Genomic DNA, 22,746 nt, shown 5'->3' on the forward strand with positions numbered 1-22,746 from the left:
AGATAGTCTACTAAAGGGAGGAGGCGGGATTTTATGTACCCGCAGCCTCAGGGCTACGGGGAAACTTTTGCCCGCGGCAGACCAGATAGAATATCGTGCTCATAGACCCGAAAGGGATCCAGATAGTACGTTAAATTGATTCTTATTATTATTATTAAAATAATATTCAAGATGAAGTTACGCCCTCGCAAGAAGCCTATACCACCGTACGAACCGATCCGGACACCATCGCCGTCCCCAGCTTCGGAAGGTCACGTGCGGTCAACCCCAGAAAGGGAGGAAGTTTCGGGCCCTCCGGAGGCATTGCCCAGAGCTCTCAAATAACGATATTTTCGCAAGATGTGGTGTTCCGCCACGTACAGGATACCGTATCTTAAGAGCTAGGAGTTCTAGGCGAACGAATAAGGCAGGATCGGGGACCGCAAGAGGTCGTCCACGGAGTCTCCTGGTTGAACAGGTCCAGGCCGTTATCCGGTGGCTCGTTGGCCATTACGACCGGCGAATCGAGACATTTGAGGAGATAGCGTGATCTTGGAAGCTCGAATGCCATTGGCAGACCCCCAAATCAGCCCTTGGGCGTGAAGGATTCAAGAAATGCCGTGCCTGTCAAAAACCGTATATCACGGAGGAGAACCGGATCAAGCGCCACCAATTCGCTCAGGGCCATCGCTTCTGGACTCCACTCCGGCGGTAGGTTGTCTTCTCAGATGAGGTCCATTTCCACCTTGGTATGGAGAACTCAAAGTGGGTAATCCGCGGGAAAGAGGAGCGGTATTGCCCTAATTGCATGCAGCACAGGAAAAAAAGACTAAAAAACGTTCTCCACGCCTGGGGTGCCGTAGGGATTGGATATAAGAGCCCCCTCGTATTCTACGAATACCACAAAAAGGAGAAGCCGGGGGGTCGCGAGTCTGGACTTAATATGATCCGTTATCGTGACGAGGTCTTGAGGTCCCATGTCCTCCCCCTTTTCCAACGTTTTAAGAAGGAAAAGAGAGCCCTCCTCCTCGAGGTTGACAATGATGGATGCCGCGGAACCCGGAGCGAGTCCAATATGATCAGTAAGTTCATGTCAGATTGTGGGATTCCTTGGTATGCGGACCCTCCGCAGTCTCCAGACATGTCACCAATTGAGAATGTTTGGAGGATCCTAAAGCAACACCTTAAACAACGTCGAAAGCAGCCCACGACGAAGGAGGACCTTAAGGATGCGATCATCGATGAATGGAACAAGATTCCACAGCATGAGATCGATTCCTATATCGAATCTATGCCTGACAGGATGGAGGAGATTGAGGAGCGATATGGGCTTCAATCACGTTATTAGGAGCTCGCTGCCTAGAAACCTCGCGATATCACTATTTACATAGAAATCTACAGCCTCAAATTTACGTGTAAACGGTCTGGAAAGGGATATTTTGCTATATGAGTGGTTTGGTGGTGGGTTTGGTGGTGGGTTTGGTGGTGGTGGGTGAGGCACCAAATTTGGCGCTGCCACGACTTTCCCATACGCGCCTCGGGCGGACCGGGCATAGTAGGCGGGAATTCTTCGGATAATTGGAATCGGCCAATGAGCGTGCATGGTAGGGCATGCCAGCCATTCTGGCGGTTGACATGCCCGTCGTCTCTTTTACTCTTATTTTAACTACGGCTTAGCGTATAGTAGCCGGATTAACCCCAAAAGCTGATAGGTAAAACTTGATGCCCAGCGTTGATATCTGATATCAAATGTATATAAAATTTCGGGTATAGAGAATATTAGCGGTTAGAAGTCCGCTCATACAAGATGAAGATAGAAATCCGTATATGCCTCAGAAAACGTGCAATAGTCTCTCAGACGGCACTGGTGCCCAGTGCCTTTACGGCATATGATTGGTTGAAAATTGGAGGTTGACGCTAAAGAAATCGCTATGCTATATTGCGTTAGAGAGACTGCTACAGAGACAGGGGTATACCAGTACCCGCCTGAGTCCCAACTGAGATAAGGCAGATAATTATAGCTTCTTGTGACACTACCGCTTCCTATTACTGTTTTCAGATACACCGAAATACGAGACTTCGACGATTGGACGGCGCAGAACGTCGCTCTCCAATCAATGCAATGATATAATTTCTCATAAGCGTCTCATCCTCGCCTGCATTTTAGGTTCGAATCTTTCGACTTCTGGCAATTCCAAAGAGAACATGCACCCAGAGAAAAGTTTAAAGAAAGGCAGGGAAAGAGCCTCCCCAACAGGGCCCGTATCCCTTTCTCCAATATCATCACGGTCAAGCGGAATGACAGACGCATGCAACGAAAAGACGCGTATTCAATCCTCATACTTCTGCAGCGGTAGAGATGTCGGCGCCAGCGATCACCACGATCCTCCTCTTCTCGCGAAAAGTGGTAGTGAGGTCGCCAATCCACCATTCCTCCCCGCTTGGAGTCGGCTGCATGCTGATGTCTACGTGAACTGGTCGTTGCGATAGGTTGGAACCGCGGGCAGTGGTCGGTGCCATGTCCAGCTGCGGGAAATCGGACTCTCAATTCTTTGACAAGGGCTACGATAGAAGACGCGTATTGGCGGATAGAATTAAGAACCTGTATACTTCCTGACAAGAGGCGATAATACCGATCGACGTCCTCGCAGAACACGCGTGTTGGTGAATGGGTGAAATTGAGAGCGACTTCCGACAGCCTTGCTAATAACAGGCGAGTTGTTGTTTTATGAGATTCCGGCCCGAAAATACGCGTCGAAGAGTTGTCCTCCTGCTAGGTGGATATGTTGCCTCATTCGCTTTTTCCTTCCTGCGACCGTTGTAACATGTGCAACCGGACGCGCACAGCACCTGGTGTCCGGTTGGGGAACTTTCTAAAGATCCATGGCCATGGCTTCCCGTCGGCCCTGTAAGCCAACAGACGCTGCTCCTCCAAAGGCGCCCACCGACGGCGCGTTTCTCCATCCATACCTTGGTCAATGTATTTCTCATTGCTGACATCATCGTCGCTGATGCTACTATCGCTCCTGCCCACGCTGCTGTCATCCTCTGAATCGACAGGGTTGGCCATTGGAATGGTGGTCGCGGCGGTAGTATCCCTTCGCGGATTTGGTGTGAACTCGTGCCGCGTGGTGACGCCGGCATTGATGTAACGACTGCGAAGGAACCCGGTTAGCAGCCATTGGCCTGCTGTAAGCGGTTTGAGCGTCATGTCGTGTATCTTCGCTGTGTTGCCCAAAATATTCTCTATTAGCTTAAGCAGCGTGCCGCAAGAAATTGCTTGCATATCGCCATCGACCTTCATCGTAGCTGCCAGGAAAGTGTCCCCCGGCGTTGGACGAAGAGAAATGTCGACCACAGTACTCCTGGCCATGGCGAAGGGTGCACTCTTGTCACTGTCCTGTGGGCCGCTATCGTCTCTTCTCGGTGCAGAGGAGTCGGGATGCGGACTGCTCAAGAAGCGTGGAATCGGCTGATCTCGAGCGTGCGTGCGAGTGTTCCTCGCAGCATCTGACTGGAACGGCCGGTGTCTGCGCTGGATCTTGCCTCGATGCTGTCGCCCTAATGACGGTCTCGGCGACCTTGTTCCGTGGTCATCATCCACGGCGTGCTCTTCGTCCGTGTCACAGCCACGACTATAGTCAGCAGTGTCTCCCAGCCGGCTATGCTCGTGAATCGGATCGTCGGTCGCGCATCGCTTGTACGCCCTTATTGCATGGGGAGACGAGGTAGGTCGTGGGATAGTGCTGGTATTCGCCGCTTCTCTCTCATCACCTTCTTGGGGAGATGCCTCCGCATCGACAGAGCCCGGTCGTTCCCTCCCTACACGATGAAACATGCGTGGATTCTCGCGCCGCCCTGAACAGTCAAGGCCAGGATCGGGGTACTGTCTAACAATTCCTAGCGGCATAGATTTCCCTAGGGCAGCAACTACGTAGTATGCTTGTGATGCTTCATAATTTCATATTTCTAAGCGCCAATACCGTGCCTTTTGGCTAAGTGATTAGCGGGGTTGGTTCTGACTAAGCTCTTGCGGCGGTCTTGAGGTTAACAATTCGGTTTCCATAGACTCTTTGAGGCGACCCAATCGTGTTGTTGGAATAGCCATGTCTAACTGGAGCGCGCTGATCTTGCCCATAGTGGCGCTCTGCGCAGGTAAGAATTGAGGGGAGGGTTGAGACGACGAAGTGGACTGAGCGGACTGTGGGGACTCGGAGGACTGAGACAGAGCAATGTGACTATCGTCATGCAGCGAACCTATAAAGCTAGCAGTGGGTATCAAAACCACAGGGAAATAAACATGTACGGGTTGTAGTATGGAATGGACCTAGATGGGATTTGAGTCCATCCGTGGATTCTGAAAAAGTATTTTCTTACTCCAAAAAATTGCCCTGATCTCAGATCTGGCTCCTCAAGATTTTGAATTCAAGACCTCAGATTTCCGAGATGCTTGATGCTGGATCGATCCGCAAAAGCCTTATGAAAGGTTGGGATTTGTCCGAAGGTTCGTAGACTAGGCTTTGGTTCGTGCGCGTACTGCTGCTGGCGGGATCTATGGAATCAGCCATGGTTCTGATATCCCGTTGTATTGACTGGTGTCGCGGCTGTTCAGATCGTGTTCAGATCGTACTGGTATAGGATGGTGAAACAAGATGAAAAGAATCAAAACTGCGAAGACAACCAGGCTCCTGGAATTCATAAGGCTCAACATCACGATTTCTGCCTTTCGACCTCAGCCCCAGATATCGTGGCCGAGTATCTAAAAGGATTCGTTCGTGATGCAGGAGCATGTCTCCAGAACTTCCATATGGAAGGATATTAGGACTTAAACGACATTGACACGGACTCAGTACTAATGTTCAGACATATAAGGACTCGAAGTATATGCTGGGTTATGGATAGGTTCGCCTTCGGGTACTTTTGTCCCCACGATGTGGCCATACTCTCTTGATTGTCTGAGAGAAAGCAAGGGATCGAGATACAGTTCATGATAAACCAGCCTTCTAATCTAACTACTCTACCTTGTAAGTCGCCGAACGTGATGTGATGCTGAGCTTGAACTGTGATCTCCGCCATTAGCAATTCAGGATCGATGTCGTTGTTCAGCCGTCTCCACAGAAAAAGTTCCCCCCTGCCCACGCCAGCTCGGACAACCTCTCAACAAGAATCTCCAATTCCGCTCCGTACTCCGACTTTGCTCCCATTATTCCCTTCCCATACTCTCTCTGCATCCTTCAGGCCTGCGAGATCCCTCGAAAGATGCTGTCAAGGGCAATCAGGCGAAGTTCGCCGTTCGCGGCTCAAATCCGCCGCAATGCGGCTATGCCGTTGACGCGGAGAGCCGTCACCACCGATGCGGCGTCGTCCCACGCGGATCGAGAGAGCGTGCCATCGGTATGTTGTGGGAGACAGTCGTGGAGAGCGGACGATGTGCTGATTCTACTATCATAGGCGGATGAAGAACCCTTCGAGGTCCGGTTGTCCGATGAGAGCTTCGAAACGTATGAGCTTGATCCGCCACCCTACACCCTGAAAACCACCAAGAAGGAATTGAAGCAGATATACTGGGACATGGTAGCCGTCCGGTAAGCATATACCATCTGTTCTTTCTCCTACCCATCCCACTCCGACGATCTCTAGCGAAAAATCAGAGAGCTAATCCCCAACCCCAATACAGCCGTATGGAAATGGCCGCCGACCGCCTCTACAAGGAGAAGAAAATCCGCGGCTTCTGCCATCTCTCCACCGGCCAAGAAGCCGTCGCCGTCGGAATCGAGCACGCTATCGATAAATCCGACCACCTCATCACTGCCTACCGTTGCCACGGCTTCGCCATGATGCGCGGCGGCACGGTCAAGTCGATCATCGGCGAGCTGCTCGGACGCCGGGAAGGAATCGCGTACGGGAAGGGCGGGTCGATGCACATGTTCGCGAAGGGGTTCTACGGCGGGAATGGAATCGTCGGAGCGCAGGTGCCGGTGGGTGCGGGCATTGCGTTCGCGGAGAAGTATGCGGGGAAGAACACCGTGACGCTGGCGCTGTATGGCGATGGAGCGTCGAATCAGGGGCAAGTGTTCGAGTCGTTCAACATGGCGAAGCTGTGGAACCTGCCGGTGATCTTCGGCTGCGAAAGTGAGGATCCATTCGTCCATGGCATGCGGACCGGAGGCTGACGTTTGCAGATAACAAATACGGGATGGGTACGTCGGCGAACCGCTCGTCCGCCATGACCGACTATTACAAGCGCGGACAATACATTCCGGGTCTGAAAATCAACGGCATGGACGTCCTCTCCGTCAAGGCCGCCGTGGAGTACGGGAAGCGCTACGTCCAGGAAGGAAAGGGCCCTCTGGTCTTCGAATACGTGACCTACCGCTACGGCGGCCACTCCATGAGCGATCCCGGCACCACCTACCGCGTAAGTCCCATCCATTTCTCCACGTGAATCCAACCCAACAATCCTAACCCCCTCCAGACCCGCGAAGAAATCCAACGCATGCGCTCCACCAACGACCCCATCTCCGGCCTCAAATCCAAGCTCCTGGACTGGGGCATCACGACGGAAGCCGAGCTGAAGGAGATCGACAAGGAGGCGCGCAGCTTCGTGGACGCAGAGGTGGCCGAGGCCGAGAAGATGGAGGCGCCGGAGCCGACGGCGCAGATCTTGTTCGAGGATGCGTACGTGCGAGGAAGCGAGCCGCAATTCTTGCGCGGGCGGATCCCCGAGGAGAACTTCTATTATGAGCAGGCGGATATGGGGAAGGAGAAGCCGGCGGTGGCGAGGACTTGAGCGGGGAGGAGAGGAGAGGAGGTTTGGTGATGGAGCCTGGGTCTCGTCCCGGGTTGACAACGTATCCTAATTACCGGAGAATGGTCTTACTAGGTCTTTGGTGTGACCCTTTCTTTGAGCGGTGTATTGTACAATTGGACGTAGGTGGGAAAGGAAAGCAAAGGCGCAATGTATTTAAAAATTGAACACTGTCCACCAAAAATATCTGTCCTTTGCCATTATTGAAGGCACCAAACACCTACGATGGTATCATCACTATGCAATTAATCTCCACATCCTATTTATTCATCATTTGTGGCTTTCGCCTTGAAGAGAGCCAACTCTCCACTCATCCGTCCATTTGGTCCTAAAGGAATGTTCACAAACACTATCTAACTGTGCCCAGTAATCAAAGGTGTAGGCACCGCTAGCGAAAGGTTGCGAAAATCTCTCTCGGCATCTATAAATGACCAAAGAAGCATTTACAAAAGGATAATTTGGTAGTAAGGAGATGCCTGAAGATTTCTTCTCATCGGAGGAAGAAAAATCATTGATGTAGTCCTAGGTCACGTGCCTTCGACGCTAGGCCCAGATGAGACTCCACAGGCCTTCGACGTTGAACTTTGCATAATTTCTCGACCAGGAGAGGAGAGCTTGGGAAATCAAGCAACCAACTACATTCATTTATCTGTAGACGGAAGGGGATGAGATGAGTGTTGGTCAACGTGTTTCGAGGCAATTGGGCCTCCGAAGAGGTAAATGCACCCCGAATCGAAGCACCTCAACCATTATCTAACCATCAACAGTGTTCGACGATGGCGTCTGCTCATCGTGTCGTCGGTCCCTAACCCAACAACGCAGTGCATCCACCGCGACCGCAACCACCGAATCCCACCCCCCAATCCTCACCACCATGCCACCCGTCACCCAAACCTCCCTCCCCACCGGCTACCAACTCCGCGCCTCCGTCGTCCTCTCCCGACCCCCCCAGATCACCCGCGACCTCCACCCCTTCGAGAAGTCCTTCTTCCTCTACCAACGCCGCCTCAACGAGCGTCTCGTCCTCCCCTTCTCCCGTTACTTCTACTACCGTAAAGGCACTCCCGCCGACCTCGACTGGAAGCGCAAAGTCGCCGCGCGGCTCTCCGCCTCTCGCGACGTCGGGGCGTATTCCGGGTACGGGGCGAACGCGTGGGCGGACGAGGCGCTGGTCGGCGCACCCGAGAGCGAGCCCGAACATACGGTGCAGAAGCTGATCGAGGACGCGGAGGTCAGCGCGGTCAAGCCGGAGGAGTTGGGGCATACGGCGCTGTATCGGGAGCCGGTGGAACGGCCGCAGCCGCGGGAGACGCGGGCGGATCGGGAAGGGGACGAGAGGAGTTTGGATCGGGAGTTGAAGCGGACGTTGTATTTGGTGATGAGGGAGGCGTCGGGGAAATGGGCGTTCCCCGAGGATTCGTTGGTTGGGACAGAGTCGTTGAGACAGGTATGTTTGGGTGAGAGGATGAAGAAGGGAGTTACTAACGTTGGTTGATAGGCTGCGTTACGCATACTTCCTTTGGCGGGTGGGCCGAATATGAATACGTGGGTGGTGGGCAATGCTCCGCTTGGAAAGGCGCAGACGGACTATTCCGCCGAACAATATGTGCAGAACACGGCTCGTGCAGTAGAAGAGGTGGGCAAGAAGGTGTTCTTCATGAAGGCTCGCATCATGGCCGGTGAAGTGGATATGGCGCAGAACAAGTTCGGTCATCAGGAGTACAAATGGCTGACGAAGGACGAGTTGCAGAAGGTGGTCCATCAGCGGTACTGGAGCAACATCAAGAACTTCCTGCCGGAGTGGTGATGTTTTGCTCAGTGTTAGCCTTATGTATATTACTGTATCACCGAATCTATATACAGCACCATTTCTGTACATTGAAAGTTTGAGGGTTTTCCAAACTACATGCAGATCCATCCTGTGCCGGGGTGGACTTAATTAATATTAATACATGTACTCCGTACTTCGCGTCTTTATTCCGTCCCTTCTTAGACGCTAGTGCCAAGAGCGGACCCTGACGATGTCAACTGAAACCCCGTCCCAGACACTCGCAGACGTTAGTAACGACGAGCGGCATGCTGTGAAGGACGGATCTCCACCCATTAATCTTACTGTACCAAACCTCAAGTCTACACTATCCATCTCCTGCTTACATGTTACGTCTATTGTTCTACCACTCTCTTCCCGCCATGTTCCTGTTGGCTGTTTCTTGCCAATCCATTCATTTTACGTGTTGAACCATAGCGGGCTTGGCTACGCTCGGGGCTGTGCTGACACCCGACGAAAGAATAGCAACATCCAAAAGCTGCGTCTCCGAAAAGGGCCAGTTTGAGAATTCCACCGGGAAAAGGATCGTTGTTTTACGAGCAAATATCCCTTCGAAATCCGCGTTGCCATTCTATCCTTCCCGGGCGCGCAATGCTCATTGAATGCCATTGACGCGGATTCAGGAGGAGCACCGGGATTTGAACCGCATCGACGCCATTCCCCTTCGCCTCCCCTTGACACTTAGCCTCCGCAATGGCTGGCAGATCAGAACCACCGAATCCACCGCAAAGGCAGCCATCGGACCTCCTAGAATTCGACGATGAGCGACCCATCTACTACTCCGGCCAGCGGGCGCCGGTCGATGACGAACACATGCTCGAGCGCTACGACATCGACGACTCGGATTGGCAGCAACCCCCCCGGCCTTCTGTATCCTACGATGAATTCGTCGGAGGGGCCGGAACGGCGCATCCTGGAGCGGCCGCGAGTAGTCCAGAGTATCCAAGGTATGCCGACTCCGACAACTTCCAGGATGATCGGTCGTACCAGGGGTCCTATGCTGCGGGCGGATTCGACGATCGAGGAATGACGAGCCATATCCCACACGCAAAGCCGACCAACCGGAATAGTGTACTGAGTATGGGCGGTGGGTTTATGGGACGGATGAAAAACCGACTGGGAATGGGGCCACAGTATTCGGAGATGGACCTCCCGTTAACAGAAGCCGGGGCACGGGAATCAAGAACGGAAAGCCTGGCTGGGACAACCCCGAAGAAAGAGAAGAGGCATAGGAAGATAAGCAAAAGCACCTTCAAGTTCGGATTGGGCCGGAAAGAAGTCGATCCATCCACCCTGGGCCCTCGAATCATCCATCTGAACAACCCGCCTGCCAACGCGGGGAACAAATACCTCGATAACCATATCTCGACCGCGAAGTACAACATTGTGACCTTCCTCCCGAAGTTCCTGTTCGAACAGTTCTCGAAATACGCGAACTTGTTCTTTTTGTTCACCGCCGCCCTCCAGCAAATCCCGAACCTCTCCCCGACCAATCGATATAACACCATCGTACCGCTTGCTCTCGTCATCCTCGTTTCCGCGATCAAAGAGCTGGTTGAAGATGCGAGACGGAAGTCGCAGGACAAATCCTTGAACAGCGCGAAAGCGAGCGTCCTCAAAGGCTCGACCTTTACCGAAGTGACCTGGATCGACGTATCGGTGGGAGATATCGTTCGCGTGCAGTCCGAGGAGCCGTTCCCAGCCGATATCGTGCTCCTGGCGTCGTCCGAGCCAGAGGGCCTCTGCTATATCGAGACGGCAAACCTGGACGGGGAAACGAATCTCAAGATCAAGCAATCCATCCCGGAAACCGCAGATTTGGTCAGCCCCGGCGAGTTGAGTCGACTAGGCGGCCGTGTCCGCTCCGAGCAACCGAACAGCAGCCTGTATACATACGAGGCGACCTTGACCATGCCATCGGGGGGAGGGGAGAAAGAACTTCCTTTGCAGCCCGACCAGCTTCTACTGAGGGGTGCTACATTGCGAAACACCCCATGGATTCACGGAATCGTAGTGTTTACTGGACACGAAACGAAGTTAATGAGGAACGCAACGGCCACCCCGGTCAAGACGACCGCGATCGCTCGAGCCGTCAACATCCAAATCCTGATGCTCGTCGGCGTCCTCCTCGGCCTAAGCTTGATCAGCACTATCGGCGACCTCATTGTTCGATCACGGGAGCAGGACAAGCTCCGGTATCTCTTCTACGGCGGCACGAGTACTGTCAACCAGTTTTTCTCCGATCTCGTCACGTACTGGATCTTATTCTCCAACCTGGTCCCCCTGTCGCTGTTTGTGACGCTCGAAATTGTGCAGTACTGCACCGCGTTCCTGATAAGCGGTGATCTGGACATGTACTACGATAAGACGGACACCCCGGCCAATTGTCGCACGTCGTCGCTCGTCGAGGAACTGGGTCAAATCGAGTATATCTTCTCGGACAAGACCGGCACGCTGACCCAGAACATTATGGAGTTCCGGCAGTGCACGATCGGCGGCATTCAATACGGCGACGAAATCCCCGAAGACAAACGCGCGACCATCGAGAACGGCGAGGAGGTGGGCATCCACGACTTCAAGACGCTCGCGGGGAACCGTGTGAATCACCCAACCGCCAATATCATCGACCAGTTCCTCACCCTGCTGTCGACATGCCACACGGTGATCCCGGAGCGCAACGACGAGAAAGGCACGATTCGGTACCAGGCTGCGTCGCCCGATGAAGGAGCCCTGGTGGATGGAGCGGTCGAACTCGGCTACCGGTTCATTGCGCGAAAACCGCGGTCGGTCATCATTGAACATGACGGGCAGGAGGAGGAATACGAGTTGCTCGCAGTCTGCGAGTTCAATTCCACCAGGAAGCGCATGTCCACCATCTTCCGTTGCCCGGACGGGAAGGTTCGACTGTACTGCAAAGGCGCCGACACCGTCATTCTTGAGCGCCTGCACAAGGACAACCCGTTCGTCGAGACTACGCTACAACATCTGGAAGAGTATGCTGTGGATGGCCTTCGTACGCTGTGTCTCGCATACCGGGATATCAGCGACCAGGAGTTCGAAGAATGGTACGAAGTCTACAACACTGCGGCGACCACCGTCAGCGGTAACCGTGCCGAGGAGCTTGACAAAGCCGCGGAGATCATCGAGCATGATCTTACCCTGCTCGGTGCCACCGCGATCGAGGACAAGCTGCAAGACGGCGTGCCTGACACGATCCACACGCTGCAGGAAGCAGGGATCAAAGTGTGGGTGCTGACCGGCGATCGGCAGGAGACAGCTATCAACATCGGGATGAGCTGCAAGCTGATCAGCGAGGACATGACGCTGCTGATCGTGAACGAAGAGAACGCCGAGGGGACGCGAGATAATATCCAGAAGAAACTCAACGCGATCAGAAGCCAGAAGGACATTGGCGCGGAACTCGAGACGTTGGCGCTGGTGATTGATGGCAAGTCGTTGACGTATGCGCTCGAGCGAGATACCGAGAAGATGTTCTTGGACCTAGCCGTCATGTGCAAGGCTGTTATCTGCTGGTAAGTCCATGTCGCTCATCTGCTGACTCTAACAATTGCTAACCTGTTCTAGTCGTGTCTCCCCCCTCCAGAAAGCTCTCGTCGTCAAGCTCGTCAAGCGCCACCTCAAAGCGATCCTCCTCGCCATCGGCGATGGGGCTAACGACGTCTCCATGATCCAAGCAGCACATATCGGCGTAGGCATCAGCGGCATGGAAGGACTGCAAGCAGCTCGTAGCGCCGACGTCTCGATTGCGCAATTCCGGTATCTTCGCAAACTGCTACTCGTGCATGGCGCGTGGTCGTACCACCGAGTCTCTAAAACGATTCTCTATTCCTTCTACAAGAACGTGGCGGTGTTCATGACGCAATTCTGGTATTCCTTCCAAAATGCGTTCAGTGGCGAAGTCATCTACGAATCCTGGACCCTCTCCTTCTACAACGTGCTCTTCACCTCCCTTCCCCCCTTCGCCATCGGCATCTTCGATCAATTCGTCTCCGCCCGCCTCCTCGACCGCTACCCGCAGCTCTACCAGCTCTCGCAGAAAAATATGTTTTTCCGCACCCACAACTTCTTCTCTTGGGTCCTCAACGGCTTCTACCACTCCCTCATCCTCTACTGGGCCGGCAACTACATCTACCACTGGGACAAGCCGCAGTCTGACGGGAAGACTCCCGGCCATTGGGTCTGGGGCACCGCGCTGTACACTGCGGGCTTGATGACCACGCTCGGGAAGGCCGCGCTCATCAGCACCCAGTGGACGAAATGGACCTTCGCGGCGATCCCCGGGAGTTTCGCCGTCTGGATGGTCTTTTTGCCGGCGTATGCGTCGGCGGGTCCGGCGTTGGGCTTTTCACTGGAGTACGAGGGCGTGCTTCCGCGTCTATTTACAGATCCGACGTTCTACGGTATGGCAATTGTGCTTCCGGTTCTTTGTCTCCTGCGCGACTTCGCATGGAAATAGTAAGTGGCACCCGTGCCTCCCACTTGTCTCCATCCTAACCATTCCGTCTAGCGCCAAACGGATGTACTTCCCCCAAACCTACCACCATGTCCAGGAGATCCAGAAGTATAACATTCAAGATTATCGGCCCAGGTACGTTTCCTACGATTCCACTCGTCATTCATCAGCTAACCTTTCGTCTAGAATGGAACAATTTCAAAAGGCCATCCGCAAAGTCCGCCAAGTGCAGCGCATGCGAAAGCAGCGTGGCTACGCTTTCTCGCAAACAGATGAGTCGCAGGCTAGGGTGCTGCAGGCATATGACACCACGAGAGAGCGTGGACGGTTTGGAGAGATGGCGAGTTCGAGAAGGGGGACGGCGGACTTTTCGACGGGTTTTGCGGCTTAAAGTCGATACTTACTTACCTACTACCAATTATTGGCGATTGTATCGTGTATGAAGGGGAAGAACCCCCTTGTTCACCATTCCATTCTCCTTCCATCCCGTCAATGCGGAAGGAGATGTGTTTATATATGGTTACGGTGTCTGGAGGGCATCGATAGGGTCTGGTCATTCGGGTGTTCAAATCGGGCCAACTTTGTTTCTAGCTTCTGTATGATGATACGAAGAGATGAGGCAGCTGTCTGGTGTTCAATTGTTACTTTCCCTGAACATTCCAAGTGGTTGTGAGTACCGTTTCAGGACCGCTGAGGAGTCATATTAATCATCCTCGACCGCGTAATCTTGCCTAGAACCGAAGGCAAATCAAGGACCATGCATTTGTAACCTTGTCTGTAAAAGGACAAAGCCCTGCGAGTCCCCTTAAATTCGTCTCACGAATCTCAAACGCCACCATGATCTGCAGGCATGCCGAGCCCGACCGCCCTGTTCCCCCTCGTATGCTCCGCTGGCAATTCCAGCCCTCACCAAAGCCTTCGAGGTTGGATTCCGTAGAGACATAATAAATATTTCCCCTTTTGCAACTTGTCCAAAGCCGACAATCTCCCATTCGAAGAGTGTGCAAGTCCCAGCGTGCACTCTTTGTCGCCATGGCTGAGGGGCGTCCGACAGGCACGGGTCTGATCGACCTGGAGAAAGAGTTGACTTGTTCGGTAGCTATCCCCCGGTGTCCCGTACTTTTGCCTCGAAATCTGGGGACTGGAATTGGGCAATATTAACTCTATGGTTGTGACTAGATCTGTACCGACATCCTCTTCCAACCGCTCACGCTCCTCGACTGCCTCCACACTTTCTGCGGCGCATGCCTGCAAGAATGGTTCGCCTTCTCCGCCGAATCCGCGCGACACAGCGACCAGCCCTCGCGACATCCGTATACCTGCCCGTCATGCCGCGCCACGGTCCGAGGGACGAAGCACAATGCGACGGTCACGACGTTATTAGACATGTATCTACAGGCGAATCCGGGGAAGGGGAAGAGCGAGAAAGAGAAGGAAGAGATGGTGAAGATGTATAAGCCGGGCGATGATGTCCTCCCGAAGATTGAGCGGCGCAGTCGGAACAGGGAGGTGGTGAGTGATGATGAGGAGGATCGGGCTTTGTTGAGCCAGGTGCGGGAGATGAGCCTGAGGGAAGTTGGCGTGGTAGCTGGTGCTGCTGCGGGAGATGGTCGGAGGAGACCGCCACGGAGCCAGGAGGAAAGCCGACGGCGGCATAGGAATCGTGGGAACGATGAAAGGTCACCGCGAGTGGTTCCGGCCCGCCAAATCGAGCATCAATCAAGCCTGAGATCGCTGCTGAGCGCCTCGGAAGACGATTCGCAAGAGGTTGAGGCGGCCATCATGCGGCAGATTGTGGAAGAAGGGCTACTGGAGGGGATCGACGTGAACAATATGACCCCGTCACAAGAGGAGGAGCTCACGGAGATGATCGCCCAGGCGTACTATAGACGGCGACGAGAGCTTGCGGAGGCGCACGGAACTACAACGAATCCTACTGGATCACCGAGTCAATCGTCTCCACGACCGACGCAACCTCCAGGGTCTCCAAGCCAGCTAACTCCACGCCATGCAGAAGACCCTAATCAAGGACGGCATAGTCGGTCGCGCTCCTCCAGCCATATCCCACCCTCAGGAACCTCACCCTCTCGGCACCCACCCGTTTCGTTCCGCACCACCGGACAGCCCTCGGATCGACATCGCCGGTCATCCAGCCAGGGAGCATCGAGGAGCGGACGATCAAGTGATCAGTCTAGATCGCAATCGTACACGAGCCACGCCGCTGCTCGATCGGCGACTGATCTGTCGAATACCCCAGAAACGGCGGAGGCGAGCGCCGAGAGAAGGTCGCGGCCCAATCCGAACGATAGACGGTCGACAGACCCTGAGAGGGCTCGCCCTGTACGACAGAGCCAAAGTGCATCGCGGACAGAAGTGGTTGCAACCTCAAACAGCGGGCTACTCCAATCCCCCACCTCGTCGCCTCGACTCCCTTCACCATCCCGACCCACAGCAAGACAAGAGAACCCCACCCCCACACCCCACGCCCCCGACATCTCAACCCCAACCACCACCACCACCTCCCCCCCCGCTCGCACCTCCCTCTTCACCGAACCCTCCATCACCTGCTCCAAATGCGCCACCCCGAACATCCAATACACCCTCCACCACTACTGCCCCCTCTGCAACTCCGGCTCCTTCCACCTCTGCCACCCCTGCTACCGCCTCGGCGCCGGCTGCCTCCACTACTTCGGCGCCGGCCCCGCCGCTCGCTTGCGCTTCGACCGCGCCGCCCCGCCTGGCGGCTACCCCGCCGACTATCCTCCTCCGCACACCCTCACGGCGCAGCGGTACGCGCGGCCGAAGCGGGAGTTGGTCGCGCAAGGTGGCCGGATGGTCACGGAGGAAGATCCCGCGACAAGGGTGCAGCGCGGGGTGTTCTGCGACGTGTGTAGCGGGTTCGCGAACGAGTGCTACTGGCAGTGCGGGATGTGCAACGACGGGGCGTGGGGGTACTGTAATTCCTGCGTGGTGCAAGCGAAGCACTGCACGCACGCCTTGCTCCCGCTGTCGCACACACCCGAAGGAACGAATAGTAGCGTGAAATTCCCGAGTGCACCAACGATGATCGGAGGGATGGCGTTCGCGCCGCTGGAGTTCACGACGGCGTGCGACGTGTGCCGGTACCCGATCCCGCCGTCGCGGACGCGGTTCCACTGCCCGGACTGCCAGGCGGGGAACTTCGACATCTGTGCGGCGTGTTACTCCGGGCTGGTAGCCAGCGGGGCAATCGCGGCGGAGAATGGGGAGAAGGGGTGGCGGAGGTGTCCGAGTGGGCATCGGATGGAGGTGGTGGGGTTTGAGGAGCGAGGCGGTGGGGGACGGAGGGTGGTAGTGAGGGAGGTGGTTGGGGGGTGGGCGTTGAAGGATGAGGAGGTGCCTAGGGGGGCGGTGGGCGAGGGGAGGGGTTCGGATGGCGCGGAGGGCGGGGAACGCGTTGCTGGCTCGGGGGAGGGAGGTGCGGGGCGCTCGCTGTCTGGATGGTGGTGGCATGAAGAGGACGGTACCGTGCAGACGCGCACCCCCCGCTCGCCGTCCCGCGCGCAATTCGACACCACGGTCACGGGAACCACGCCACGCTTCCCGCCGGATGGAGGGGTGGGGTTGCGAGTGCAGGCGCACTGGGGCTGGTTTCCTGAGGCAGAGGCGACGAACGAGCTGGCGTTCCCGAAGGGGGCGGAAATCCGCGAGGTGGAGGACATAAATGGGGATTGGTTCTGGGGGGTGTTTTGTCGGGAGAAGGGGCTGTTTCCGGCGAATTATGGGAGGGTGTTGTAAGGTTGGGGGGAGTTGGGAGGGGAAAGATGTGAGGTTGATGCTTTGGATGAAGTGAATGAGGATTTTGTGGGACGGTGACGACCGAATGAGACGGCTAGCATTGCATTTGAAGCGAATTAACGAAGCATGGTCTGAACGATTTTCATTTTGGAATGTTTCCTGTTTGCTAATACCTGGTATCTGTAACCATAATCATGCTTGAACCCATCGTACCGAATATATCGAGTTCGCCTCGAAAGCCTGATAACGCTTCTCTATCCATAGTAGCGTCTGAACCCAACCATCAGGCTCACTCTATGAGTGCCTCTGGGGTCCTTGTCTCTATTCGCCCGTAACCCTGAAGCCCAGGAAAATGTTCGCGGCTCCATGAACGCCTCCGGTTGCCCGTTTTTATCCACCGTATCGACAATACCCAGCTATGCCCGGTAAACTGTCAAGTTAGTCCAAATAATCCTGAAAGACCGTCAGCATCTCGGTCTCAATCAATCCTAGGTGTCTTCCCGCGCGGCCTGTCCGCACCAGCACCTGCCTCATCGTCCGACTCTTCGTCATCGTCGACGACCGGTCGTTTCATGGATTTCCTCGGAGTCGGCTCGGTTGCCGCGCCTCCCTTAGCCGGTTGAGCCGTGGTGCTCCCCACGGCGATCCCTCTCTTTCTCATCACTTCGAACCGCTCCTCATACTCCCCCTGCACCGCGTCCACCACCGCTTGCAGGCTTCTCGTGCGCTCCTCGTCCGATAGCTGGATGAGGACGTCGGAGTTGCGCTTGTAGAGGCGGTCTTTGAGATACGTGCACCAGTAGAAATACTTCCGATCGTCAGGATTCACAGTCTGCGCTTTTTTAGAGATGCGGATCCGCGAGCGGTTGAGGCTGGGGATCTGCGCCAGCAAATGCATCTCCACGATGCGGTGGAATTGTCGCTTGGCGATCCGGCTCTTCAATCGAAGGTTCTTGAGGACGTCTTGCGGGACGATGTCGTTCAGGGGAATGGGGGCTTCAGGCTTGAATTTCGCGGCGGGGATGGTCGTCGGGAGGGAGAGGGCGGCGAATTCGGGGTATTGGAGGAGGAATGCGTAGTCGTGGAGATCGCGGAGCCAATCGAACTCCTCGCTGGGGTCCTCGACGGCGAGTTCGTACGTCCACTTGCTTGCGTGCATCTCCGCGAAGATGGTCGAGTAGAGACGGTGGCCGTGTCCCTTGCGTTGGAAAGGCGGAAGGATTATCAGTTGGGAGATGCGGAGGCGGGAGGGGCTGTCGAGACCGCTGGATTGCTTGTAGAAGCCGGTGGTCTCGTCGATGGGTGGGCGGAATGGTGCCGCGATGGACTCCGGCGGTGCGGACGTTCCAGGGACAGGAATTGAGCCCGGGATCCCAAGCGCGATCAGCGCCTCTTTATGAGGGAAGGTCCAGAATTGGTGGGTGGTACAGAAGCCATTGAAAATGTAGGGAATGCGAAACTTGGGGGAGGGTCGAACTTCGTAGAGGAAGTAGATCTTCCATCGCCCAAGGCTGTCGTCGGGCTCATCCAACAGGTCGGTCGTCCCACCTTCAATGAAGAGATGCACAAGAACTTGCATGTTATGGAAGATGCGCTTCGCCTCGGGGTGTTCCAGAAAACTTGCGCGCCAAATCTGGAACTTTCGGCCGTCTTGTTGATATTCTGCGACCATATCGCCGGGAGGAGTCCATTGGGCTTCAGTATGGGCAGTCTCGATTTCCTGGTCGGCGGCTTTGTCCAACGCCGAAGCAGGGAAGAAGTTGGCCAGGGCGGCTTTCAAATCCACCGGCTTGACATCACCAATCGGGGTGAATTGAGCGGAGTATCCAATGTCGATGACCGGGCGCATATCATGTGCACGAAAGTTCACGGTGATGCGGAGGTCCTTGTACCCGAAGATCTGCTCTTCTTCGCCGAAGATTGCATAGGTCATCGATGGGGGGAAAGGACCGGAGATTGTGGTGAGCTTTCCTTGGGGATTGTCCTGAGCGAGAGCGAGGTGAACCACACTGTTGGCTTCGGAGAGCCCTAACAAATATGGTCAGCGATGCACGCAATAACATGAAGGGCTCACTCACATTCAGCCATGATGGTAGGTGGACTCTGGGAGGGTCCAGAAGGAATGACTATGGTGACATTAGATAGTGTTCAAGCAAGTGATGAAGACGGAGGTGAAGTGGGTTGGTGTGTGAGTAGAGTGTGATATCAGGATAATGTGCTATGTCCAACTCACTGTTTGGATCCTGGAACGGAGGATTTGGGAGAGTGTCCAAAAACAGCCTAACCTGTTCCCGCTTGATCGGCGGGAGGAGTAGATATTGGGGGTCAACAGGCTCTTGGACGACAAGCGATTCGAGAAACGCAAGCTCCAGAAAGGGCAGAAGCCGGAGCGGCGGCAAACCCAAGAGCTCCAGTTCCAATTGCTGAAGATGCTTCGATAGGAGGGAGACAGGGAACCTTTGGAAGCGGTCACGTGAAGGGCGATGATGAGGACGAGGAGACATGATGGGCCGAAGTTGGTCCGAAGCAGTGCCGCAGTGCTTCCGAAGTTTTCCATAAGATGCGCCATGTAGTGATGTTGTGGCGTAAGTGTGGCAGTGAAGGGGCTGGCTAGGTCAACATTGCTGATTGGCTGATGTAAAGCTTGGCATTTTTGTACTTAGTCACGTGCTGTGATGACGAAGCTGAATGGAAACCGTCGATTCATCCCTACTGTAGCTGAAGGAGATACATTCCCCTAACTATCGACACCTCGTCAATTCTTGCTATGATCAAGGTGAAGTTTGCTCTAGCTGTCGTTTGGGGGATGTTTGAGCCTTGAAATCTCCATTCTAAACTTTCGTTAATCCATTGGACCCTTCCACTCCCCCTTCCCCTGGACCAGATACAGTTACCTATAGATACACAGGCAACATGTGGGACGGACTATTCCTCCTTCTCTCCCTTAGCGGAGCAATGGGAGCTGCGTATATACTTCGACCGATGGATATCATGTCACACGCTTATTCGATGCAGGTCATTTCTCGCAGGATTGCTCCCGCTCTCTTTCTCTCTTACGAAACGGCAGCTACGTCTAATCTCGGCCCTGGGAACGGGCATCCTCGTTGGCACGGCACTCATTGTGATCATCCCCGAGGGAATCGAGACATTATATTCAGCAAGTGCCAATACACGAAAGTCTAGCGTCCAACCAGGCGAGGGTGCAACACGTGGAGGTCAGGGAGCGCTTTCACTCCACACCTTCGATAACATCGGGCTGGATGCGGACCGAGACGAACCGGAAGGGTTCAGGGGCCCGAAGCATTTAAAACCCGATGTGAGGAGCACCGACGAATACATCCGATCCATCGGCAAGCGTGACTGGCGAGAGCGCGGGAAGACCGAGAGTAAAGGCAAAGATCTCGACAGCACCACCAGCAAAGACGAAGAGATGAAGTCGTCCGACCCCCACGAAGTCTACGACTCGATCCCCAAGACCGACACCTCCTCCCCCCACACCTGGATCTCCATCTCCCTTATCCTCGGCTTCTCCCTCATGTACCTCATCGACGCCCTCCCCAAACTCGGTGCCTCCCGCCCCCGCGCCCCGATGCACATCTCCCTCTCCGACCTCAGCCAAGGCCTCCATCCCCCTTCCCCCACCGCGCCCTCCACCCCCTTCCTCCCCGTCTCACCCCAATCCCACAGTCCACAAACCACCACCTTCGGCCTCCTCATCCATGCCCTCGCCGACGGCGTCGCCCTCGGCGCCGCCTCCGCCTCTTCCTCCCAACCCACAAAGCCCGGTTCCGACGCCGCCCACCACTCGCTGACCGTCATGATCTTCCTCGCCATCCTGATCCACAAAGCGCCCGCTGCGTTCGGCCTCGTCGCGCTGCTGCTGAAGCGCGGGGCGAGCAAGCGCACTGCGCGGAGCCATCTGCTGGTGTTCAGTCTTGCGGCGCCGATGGGCGCGTTGTTGGCCTGGTGTGCGATCTCGACGTTTGGGTCGTGGGGGACGGCTGCGGGAGGGGAGAGTAACGGACAGTGGTGGACGGGGTGCGTGCTGATTTTCAGCGGCGGGACGTTCTTGTAAGTGTTGCTGTTCCTACCTCCGAAGTACATCCCGAAATGATGCTAACGCAAGCAGATATGTTGCGACGCACTCCCTCTCCGAAGCGACCAATGGGCTTGGCGCCGTTGAACCCCATGAGTTGGATCTGTCCAATCCGTATTCGTCGGCGAACGGCGACGGCATGGGGAATGGCCATGCGTACGACGGATACTCCAAGTCGTCCGGGTCGAACTTGACGCGTACCGAGATCGGATGCACGCTCTTGGGCATGTTTCTGCCATTGATCGCCCTGGCGGGCGAGGGTGGCCACGGACATTGACCGGATTATCTCCTGCGAGACTAATTAATATTGTATTATATAGGGGATTGGCGCCTGAGGGAAAAACTACATGTATTTGGCTATATGGTATGGCTACAAAACTGACATTTGGATGAAGGCCTAGTGGATGGAACGGTCATGGGATATTGGTCAACTATAACAGAATATTGATACACAGATAACAATTGAATCTTTCGCTTATTATGGATTTGGGAGGCATCCGAGACTATGAGACAAATACAGGATGAAAAGATCCGCGACCTATATTTCCTCCCAGCACAATACTCCAAGCAACAACCGCTTCCAGATATCACAAGAATACATGCCATTACACCACAGGTTCCCACACCAATCAACCCACCCAACCCATCCAGCAACAACCTCACTGTGTCTTCTTCCCCGCCTTCGTCGTCGGCTCCTCCGTCAACACCCCATAGCTAATATACATCCCGTAGACGGCAAAGACGATCCAGACGAAGTTCATGGACACTAGATAGCACCACCTATGCCGCCGGTCAGTAGGGACGTCGTTTCGATCAAGTCGGCGAGATGCATCGCCCCTAAAAGGGGGATGTAAAATACGTCAAACTTACAGAAAGATGGGATTCGATATATCCAGATTCGGCGATCCGGTAAACCACTCCGGCGCGAATGTCATCCAAGCTAAAGCAAGCGAAAAAAGCGTTAGCATGTCTCCTGAATGCCTAATATACCAGACACCCGCCCCAAACTAGCAGAAAATCGTAAAAAAAATAACCTACACCCATAAATCTCCCCCGTCGCCAACACCGTGATCCAAAATGCTGTCTTCCTCTGCACCCGCCCCCCCGCCTGCCAAATCGCCCACGCGATCCCCGCCGCCAACGGGGCCCCCACCACCACCGTCAACACCTCCAAGCTCACCACCGTCAAATCCGCGCCCTCCCATCGGCGATCCGCGCGCGCGTAGTCGCGCCACATCCCCGCCAACCAGCCCTCCCCGAACTTCACGCCGTAGAGGCGTGCGGGGTCGTTAAGCCAGAAGACGCCGGGGGGGGTGAGCGGGTGAATGGCGGCGCTGGGATCGCGGGGGGCGGGGAGGATGGGAGTGGAGGAGAGGAAGGTGTGGGCGAGGAAGGAGCCTTCGAGGATGAAGTGGACAAGGGAGTCGAAGGTGTGCCAGAAGAAGAGGAGACGGGGAGCGAGGGAGGCGGTGCGGGGGAGGAGAAGGTGGAGGGCGAGGAAGGAGACGAGGAGGAGGGTGGTGAAGGTGGTGATGGAGTAGAGGGTGATGGGGTCGATGGGGAAATCCCCGATGTGGAAGAGGGCCATGGTGGGATGGGGGGGATGCGGAGGAGGAGGTAAGGGGAGAGGGGATAATGATAGAGGAGGATGGATTTGGGGGTTCGAATTTTGATGGGCTTTTGTCGTTGATATCAGATTGGGCAACCCCTGTTTCTATCCAACCCCTGGAATCCGGGGACGGAACCGCTGGGGAACCCACCCAGGCGTCTGACAGTTGATGACG

The 22,746-nt window shown here is 55.2% G+C and overlaps 10 protein-coding genes across 10 annotated transcripts; 6 read left to right on the forward strand and 4 right to left on the reverse strand.

Moving 5' to 3' along the window:
* The first annotated feature begins 538 nt into the window (after positions 1-538).
* P152DRAFT_496926 (uncharacterized protein) lies at positions 539-1,451 on the forward strand. The gene has a single exon (XM_033682259.1). It carries the CDS (start codon positions 731-733, stop codon positions 1,325-1,327), a length of 597 nt encoding a protein of 198 aa, XP_033530448.1. The 5' UTR covers positions 539-730; the 3' UTR covers positions 1,328-1,451.
* Positions 1,452-2,026: 575 nt separating this feature from the next.
* On the reverse strand, positions 2,027-2,541 carry P152DRAFT_462052 (uncharacterized protein). The gene has a single exon (XM_033680259.1). The coding sequence runs from the start codon at positions 2,497-2,499 to the stop codon at positions 2,317-2,319; it is 183 nt and encodes a 60-aa protein (XP_033530449.1). The 5' UTR covers positions 2,500-2,541; the 3' UTR covers positions 2,027-2,316.
* A 113-nt stretch (positions 2,542-2,654) lies between these two features.
* On the reverse strand, positions 2,655-4,315 carry P152DRAFT_204751 (uncharacterized protein). Its single transcript, XM_033674364.1, has one exon. It carries the CDS (start codon positions 3,887-3,889, stop codon positions 2,771-2,773), a length of 1,119 nt encoding a protein of 372 aa, XP_033530450.1. The 5' UTR covers positions 3,890-4,315; the 3' UTR covers positions 2,655-2,770.
* Positions 4,316-5,245: 930 nt separating this feature from the next.
* P152DRAFT_462053 (pyruvate dehydrogenase E1 component subunit alpha) lies at positions 5,246-7,045 on the forward strand. The gene is made up of 5 exons (XM_033680260.1): positions 5,246-5,373; positions 5,431-5,564; positions 5,657-6,111; positions 6,162-6,397; positions 6,455-7,045. Exons 1-5 carry the CDS (start codon positions 5,302-5,304, stop codon positions 6,767-6,769), a joined length of 1,212 nt encoding a protein of 403 aa, XP_033530451.1. The 5' UTR covers positions 5,246-5,301; the 3' UTR covers positions 6,770-7,045.
* A 376-nt stretch (positions 7,046-7,421) lies between these two features.
* P152DRAFT_462055 (50S ribosomal subunit L30) lies at positions 7,422-8,749 on the forward strand. Its single transcript, XM_033680261.1, has 3 exons — positions 7,422-7,503; positions 7,555-8,234; positions 8,286-8,749. Exons 1-3 carry the CDS (start codon positions 7,458-7,460, stop codon positions 8,592-8,594), a joined length of 1,035 nt encoding a protein of 344 aa, XP_033530452.1. The 5' UTR covers positions 7,422-7,457; the 3' UTR covers positions 8,595-8,749.
* Positions 8,750-8,809: 60 nt separating this feature from the next.
* Positions 8,810-13,366, forward strand: P152DRAFT_442938 (cation transport ATPase). The gene is made up of 2 exons (XM_033677764.1): positions 8,810-12,148; positions 12,201-13,366. The coding sequence occupies exons 1-2, from the start codon at positions 9,309-9,311 to the stop codon at positions 13,090-13,092; spliced, it is 3,732 nt and encodes a 1,243-aa protein (XP_033530453.1). The 5' UTR covers positions 8,810-9,308; the 3' UTR covers positions 13,093-13,366.
* Positions 13,367-13,827: 461 nt separating this feature from the next.
* Positions 13,828-16,866, forward strand: P152DRAFT_496942 (uncharacterized protein; the record flags this gene model as incomplete). Its single annotated transcript, XM_033682260.1, has 3 exons — positions 13,828-14,184; positions 14,269-16,464; positions 16,603-16,866. The coding sequence occupies exons 1-3, from the start codon at positions 14,122-14,124 to the stop codon at positions 16,864-16,866; spliced, it is 2,523 nt and encodes an 840-aa protein (XP_033530454.1). The 5' UTR covers positions 13,828-14,121.
* Positions 16,867-17,105: 239 nt separating this feature from the next.
* Positions 17,106-19,302, reverse strand: P152DRAFT_204876 (acyl-CoA N-acyltransferase). The gene is made up of 2 exons (XM_033674365.1): positions 18,945-19,302; positions 17,106-18,894 (listed from the first exon to the last, which is right to left on the reverse strand). Exons 1-2 carry the CDS (start codon positions 18,952-18,954, stop codon positions 17,345-17,347), a joined length of 1,560 nt encoding a protein of 519 aa, XP_033530455.1. The 5' UTR covers positions 18,955-19,302; the 3' UTR covers positions 17,106-17,344.
* A 287-nt stretch (positions 19,303-19,589) lies between these two features.
* Positions 19,590-21,442, forward strand: P152DRAFT_442944 (Zinc/iron permease). Its single transcript, XM_033677765.1, has 3 exons — positions 19,590-19,832; positions 19,882-20,937; positions 20,996-21,442. The coding sequence occupies exons 1-3, from the start codon at positions 19,780-19,782 to the stop codon at positions 21,237-21,239; spliced, it is 1,353 nt and encodes a 450-aa protein (XP_033530456.1). The 5' UTR covers positions 19,590-19,779; the 3' UTR covers positions 21,240-21,442.
* P152DRAFT_496948 (Emopamil-binding protein) lies at positions 21,219-22,550 on the reverse strand (the record flags this gene model as incomplete). Its single annotated transcript, XM_033682261.1, has 3 exons — positions 21,219-21,799; positions 21,833-21,902; positions 22,001-22,550. The coding sequence occupies 3 exons, from the start codon at positions 22,548-22,550 to the stop codon at positions 21,622-21,624; spliced, it is 798 nt and encodes a 265-aa protein (XP_033530457.1). The 3' UTR covers positions 21,219-21,621.
* Positions 22,551-22,746: the final 196 nt, after the last annotated feature.

This window comes from Eremomyces bilateralis, assembly GCF_010015585.1.
Source record: "Eremomyces bilateralis CBS 781.70 unplaced genomic scaffold P152scaffold_30, whole genome shotgun sequence".
NCBI lineage: Eukaryota > Fungi > Ascomycota > Dothideomycetes > Eremomycetales > Eremomycetaceae > Eremomyces > Eremomyces bilateralis.